The sequence below is a fragment of the Suncus etruscus genome, chromosome 5, assembly GCF_024139225.1.
Source record: "Suncus etruscus isolate mSunEtr1 chromosome 5, mSunEtr1.pri.cur, whole genome shotgun sequence".
Lineage (NCBI taxonomy): Eukaryota > Metazoa > Chordata > Mammalia > Eulipotyphla > Soricidae > Suncus > Suncus etruscus.
In genome coordinates this window covers 155,146,749-155,152,864 of record NC_064852.1, presented here as the reverse complement: position 1 = coordinate 155,152,864, position 6,116 = coordinate 155,146,749, and the positions used below count along the sequence as shown (strand labels likewise).

Genomic DNA, 6,116 nt, shown 5'->3' with positions numbered 1-6,116 from the left:
CAGAAATCGCTTCTGGCTTGGGGGACCACATGGGACGCCAGGGGGACGAACCATGGTCCTTTCTAGGTCAGCTGCGTGCAAGGCAAACGCTTTACCCGCTGTGCCACAGGCTCTGGCCCCTGGGTTTTGTTTTTGTGCCATACCCAGCAGTGCTCAGGGGTTAATTACTCTTGGCTCTGCACTCAGAAATCGCTCCTGGCAGGCTTGGGGGTGGGGAGGGGGACCATATAAGTGTTTTTCTTTGCTAACAGAGTTCTCTTTTCCATTCAGTTGTTCCTGTGATTTTTTTTTCTAAGTTGACATATTAGATTTAACCTTTTAGGCCTCTTTTATTTTGCTGATTGTATGGAAAACAGCTTGGCGTGGCTTTGCAGCAGGAGTGACAGGAGGAACGTATTCTGAGTGAATGGCCTGAAGGAAGGAAGCATTTGGCTCCAGAGTGCCAGATCCCAAAGTTGGATCTGGGATCCCCAGATTCTGGAAGAGGAGTCAGGATTAAAGAGCAAAAGTGCCCGCTGCCGGTGTACCCACTTTCTTCTCAGCCTCCATGTCCTCCTTTCTACTCTAGAAATAATGCAAAAAGTGCTCACTTGCTAGAGCCAGTTGATGGAGAACCAGGCTGAGGTCAAGAAGAGGCCTAACAAGCACTTCCTGATGCCGAAGTCAGATCAAAGCCAGGCTCCCCAATTCTCCTTTCCTTGGTTTGGGGGCCACACCCGGTGAGGACGCTCAGGGGTTCCTCCTGGCTCTGCGCTCAACAATCGCTGCTGCTGCCTTTGGACAGCCATATGGGACATCGGAGGAATCGAACCACGCTCCGTGCTAGTCTAGCGCGGGCAAGGCAGACAGACGCCTTACGCGCATGCGCCGCCGCTCCGGCTCTCAGGCTCCCAAAAATTCTGGCTCCGGTGTTCTCATTGGTCGAACCACTGAAGCCGACACTGCGCGTGCGTAGCCCCGCCCTCCCCTGCCTCGCGATTGGCTGGTGCCGATTACGTTGCGCCTGCGACAGCGTGGCCACGCCCGGCGCCTGCGCGCTGCTGCGCTCGAGCCCGTGACCTCCAGGACTTTCCCGGCATCCCCCGCTTCGTCCCGGGGTCAACATGGCGGGCCGGCACACAGGTGAGTGTCCCCGGGGTCTCCCTCGCCTGAGCTCTTCCTTCCTCCCTTCCTTCCTTTCCCGGCGGTTTGGGTGGGATTTGGTTTTGGGGTCCTACCCTGGGGTGCTCAGGAGGAACCTCTGAACGCTGCCGGGGGGTATGGTCCCCCCCAAACCCAAAGCGAAACAGAAATCGCTCCTGGCAGGCTCAATGGGGAACCCTATGGAATTCGAACCACCGTCCTTCTGCACGCACGGCAAACGCCCTACCTCCATGCCATCTCTCCGGCGCTGGGAGTTGGGTTTTCTAAACGGTGTTAGGACTGCAGCTTGCCTTGCCCCCGAACAGATCAGGCGTCCTGATTGGCCTCCCCGAGCAGCCCACCAAGAGCAGGAGTAAGCCCTGGGCTCCCCTGGGTGTGTCGCCTCAGATTAATAAGTAAGTCACTGGTCCTGCAGCCAATTGCAAGAAGACTCGGTGACCTGGAAACCAGGGAGGCCCGAGCAGACCCCTAAGCGATTCGGTTTTGTGTAGGAAGGGGGTACAAGGGTTCTGGGACATTTAAGACACACACCATCGTTATTTCTTCATTTGGAGAGAGCATGCTGGGTTCTGTTGTGCTGCTGGAACCAGAGATCCTTACTTTCTCCTCTGGCAGCTAGCTAAGCCAACTGTGACCTTGGCTCACCTGATGGATGTCTTCGATGCCTTACTCCTCCTTGACAGTTCTTGTCTGAAAACAAAGGCAAAACCAAGACATTCATTGGGGCCGAAGTGCGTATCTAAGGACAGTGTGGCCGGCATATAGTGTCAGTGCTACATGAATATTAACGTCGTCAACCCCTTGAGTCTTCTTACAGATGTGTTTCTGGATGGTTGGTCATTGTGTTCTTGTTGTAGTAGAAGCAGTTTGACACGTGGCACATAACTTTCAAGATTTCTCCAACGTGTTCTCCATATTATGTGCTAACGAGAGGAAGGGTTATTTGGGGTGTTGCTAGAGATTTGGCTTCGCTTTGGTAAAGGTCAGGCGCTGACTGGTAAACAGTTTTTGTAGCCCAAAAAGCTATCATCGGCTTTAAATTTGCATCATTTATTTACATTGAAGCTGTAGTGCTCTGTTCAGTGTTTTTTTGTTTTGGTTTTTGGGTCACACCCGACAGTGCTCAGGAGTTACTCCTGGCTCCAGGCTCAGAAATCGATCCCGGCAGGCTCGGGGGACCATATGGGATGCCGAGATTCGATGCCTTACCTCCATGCTATCTCTCCGGCCCCCTCTGTTCAGTTTTTGTTTGTTTTTGAGGCCACATCAGACTTACTCCTAGCTTTGTGCTCAGGGATCATTTCTAAATCTATGTTCAGGGATTACTCCTGACAAGGATCTAGAGCCATATGTGATGACGGGAGATAGAACCCAGGTCAGCCGTGTGCAAATCAAGTGCCCTCCCCACCGTACTATGGTATGGCTCCAGCCCCTAGACAGGTCATTGAGGACTGTGGCCAAGTGAAATAGAAGGTGATGTAAAATTAATACTGGGGAGAGGGCCTGAATTCACTTTTTCATGCAACTCCTAACTCCCTGGGAAAGAAAAGTTGGAAGGTTCATGCGGTAGCTATTCTAGAAGCTTGATGAAGACCCGAGTTGCACCCATGACCCATCATCCCCTGTGGCAGGGCACCCACAGCACCTGAGTTAGTGTTTTGTGGTCCAAGCCACTTTTTACAACCATTGCTGATTTTTCCTTTCAACTCGCTACCCAGTTTTCTTGCTTTTTATCTGTCATTTTTGTGTCCATACTTGATTTTGAACACCACAAACTTCCCAGAGGACGTTCCTCACAAGGTCACTGGGGAAAGTTGGTGGTGCCAACTTGGGGCACCCTGCCTCTTCTTGGGGGGAATTGGGGCACATTGCAGCCACTAACCCAATACCTCATTTCTCAGTCGCAACCTCGGGCCGGTGGCTGGAAGGTCTTCGGAAATGGTACTACAACGCTGCAGGGTTTAACAAACTGGGTGAGTGTTTGCTTTCTTCCAGGGCCCTTTGGTGAGTTTGGTTTTTATGGGTTATACTTTCATAGAAGTTATTTTGATTTAAACTATATAATTTAATTGCCTTGTATACATTGGATGATGCATTAATTAGGTGATATTTTACTCAATTTCTTTTAGAAGAGCAATGAAATCATTTCAGGAGAAAAACTATCTCTGGCTTTATTGATATGTGACTGAGGTTTTTTACTTCTGCAGTAAAAGAAAGTAATGGACAATAAGTTATGCACACTTTGGTAAGGAGGGAGTATACAAGGAGCACCACTATTGGAGAATGTCTTATAAATTCACTAAAAAGTATGTGCAGAGTCATCTGTATAGTATTTAAAGATGGCAGCTGGATTTTTCCTTCTTACTGTTTGCCTCTTCCCGATCTTTCACTTAGCCTTTAAGTAATTCAATGAACACAGTAGGGAGGGCAATTGCCTTGCATGCAGCTGACCTAGGTTCAGCCCCTGCATCTCATGGGCCCCAGGCCTGTCAGGAATGACTCCTGAGCACAGAGCGAGGAGTAATCCCTGGGTACCACCAGGTGTGGCCCCCAAACAAACAAATTCTCAGTTACAGGAACTTTGAAAGTGGAGCTTTTCAGATGTTTCAATTGTCTCATCTTGGGGGGGGGGGGAGGGAGGGAGGAGAGAGAGAGAGAGAGAGAGAGAGAGAGAGAGAGAGAGAGAGAGAGAGAGAGAGAGAGAGAGAGAGAGAGGAGAGAGAGAGAGAGGAGAGAGAAAAGAGAGAGGGAGAGAGAGAGAGAGAGAGAGGAAGAAGGGAGGGAGAGGGAGAGGGAGAGGAGAGGAGAAGCCTATAGGTTTCCCTGAGCATCACTACAAAACAAAACAAAACAAACAAAATTAGTCTGATCTTTATAATCAGCTAATGCTTGAACATTTAAAATTTTTTTGTTTTGTTTTTATACCTCTTCATCCCTTCAGTGATACTACGACTGCTTCTGACTTGGTGCATGTTGGGGGTCATTCCTGGCAGCATGAGGGAGGGGGGGCATGGGCCAGAGCTCGAGTGGAGAGGGACACTCCAGCACACAAAGCACAGATGCAGTCAGCCTTCTCAGCTGTGTCCAGCCCTCACATTTCATCTCTTAGTATTGGAGTTTGGTAGAAGTGTTGTTTAGTGCACTATTATTTGGTTGTAGTTTTGAGAGCCACACCTGACCATGCCTCGGGTTTGCTCCTGGCTCTTTACTCAGGAATCATTCCTGGTGGGCTTGGATACCCTGTGGGATACTAGGGATTGAAGGTAGGTGAGCTGTGTACGAGGTGAACGCTCTCCTGCTGTGCTCTGCTCCAGCCCTATAAGTAACTTTGCACCATCTACACACATCTTAACATAGAGTCAGAAAGATACTTAGTTCTCCGTAACAACTCTGAATTTTAAGTGTGTGTGTGTGTGTGTGTGTGTGTGTGTGTGTGTGTGTGTGTGTTGGGTCCGACTCTGGTTTTCTGTTGCAGGGCTGATGCGTGATGACACGATCTACGAGGACGAGGACGTAAAAGAAGCCATAAGGAGGCTTCCTGAGAACCTTTACAACGACAGGATGTTCCGCATCAAGAGAGCCCTGGACCTGACCATCCGGGCACAGATCCTGCCCAAGGAACAGTGGACGAAATACGAGGAGGTAGCCCCACGTTCCCTCCTCTTTCTCTCTCTGGCTCTGCTAGCCACTGAGGCTCAGAATGAGACATAGTTGTGTGGATGCTGTCCCCCAGATGCTCTGTGGCCAGTCAGTGATCTCATGCACTGGCTGAGTCAGCTCCACTAGAGAGAGACCCAAGCTGACCCCACCAAGACTCAGGCTGGAGTCCAGGTTTTAAACTGTTCTCTCTCCTCTCCGCCTCCCACTTGGGTGAAAGATGGTGCTGGTCATGTTAGGGGGCATGGTGGAGAGGGCTTCTGGTCCCCGGGAAGGGCCCTGAAACAAGGCCAAAGCCTGTGTAGGCTGCTCATTCATGGTCTTCTCTTGTCCTGTCATCAGTGATGTATGTGGTGTCCTGTGGCTTTTTCATTTTAGCCTACTTGGGGTTATTTTTTTAATTGTTGTTGTTTTGGGTCCATATCTGGTGGTGCTCAGGGGTTTACTCCTGGGTTTGCACTCAGAAAGTACTGCTGGTAGGCTCAGGGTACCATATGGAATGCCAGGGATTGAACCGGCTGCTTGTAAGACAAACACCCTACCTGTTGTGCTCTGGCTTCAGCCAACTTTTGATAGTTTTAAAACATCTTTTTAGCATTTAAGATAATGTCAGTATTCGGTGGTGACCTGGAACATTTTTCTTTTCTTCAGGATAAATTCTACCTTGAGCCATATCTGAAAGAGGTTATTCGGGAAAGAAAAGAGAGAGAGGAATGGGCAAAGAAATAATCTTGGAATCTGGATGCAGCTGGCCTCAGCGAATTTTGGAGAAGTTGGTCCAAGCTGAAATGTACAATTTTTGAGATTATTTAAGCTGCAGATGTATGTCTCTAAATAAATATCTATCATAATCATTGAAGTTTTTGAATTCTAAACCTTCTTAATATAACTATTAACTGTACCAACTACTAATTCTTTCTGGATTTCTAAGGTACTTCTTAGTTGCATTCTAGTTAGTTTAGCTGGGCCACTTCTGTTCATTTCATTGACTGGTTGGATCACTTTTGGTGGGGGCACATCAGACAGTGCTCAGAGTTGATTCCTGACTTTGTGCTCAGGAATTACTCCTCTCGGGGCTCAGATGACCATCTGGGGTACCCATGATTGAACCTGGACTAGCCGTGTGCAGTGTAAGCGCCCTCTCCAGTGTCTTAGCTCTCGGGCCCCTGTGTGTCTCACCTTTTGGTGGCCAGAGGGCATGTCTTCCAAGTAGACCTGTCATCAATCTGTTGCCTTTGTAGATAGGTTGGGAATGGGAAAGCTCTGTGAGGTCCCAACTTGTAGGCATGGAGTGGAGAAACAAGTGAGTTGACTTG

General features: G+C 49.1%; 1 protein-coding gene across 1 annotated transcript; it reads left to right on the top strand.

The window, feature by feature from the left end:
• Positions 1 to 1,061: 1,061 nt before the first annotated feature.
• LOC126009491 (cytochrome b-c1 complex subunit 7) lies at positions 1,062 to 5,654 on the top strand. Its single transcript, XM_049773945.1, has 4 exons — positions 1,062 to 1,122; positions 3,045 to 3,116; positions 4,619 to 4,785; positions 5,452 to 5,654. The coding sequence occupies exons 1-4, from the start codon at positions 1,104 to 1,106 to the stop codon at positions 5,527 to 5,529; spliced, it is 336 nt and encodes a 111-aa protein (XP_049629902.1). The 5' UTR covers positions 1,062 to 1,103; the 3' UTR covers positions 5,530 to 5,654.
• Positions 5,655 to 6,116: the final 462 nt, after the last annotated feature.

Bases quoted from the DNA above. Each gene is read 5' to 3' on its own strand.
- LOC126009491 (XM_049773945.1), top strand. The intron at 3,117-4,618 runs GTGAGTGTTTGC...TTTCTGTTGCAG, and splicing joins TGCAGGGTTTAACAAACTGG to GGCTGATGCGTGATGACACG. The intron at 4,786-5,451 runs GTAGCCCCACGT...TCTTTTCTTCAG, and splicing joins AGTGGACGAAATACGAGGAG to GATAAATTCTACCTTGAGCC.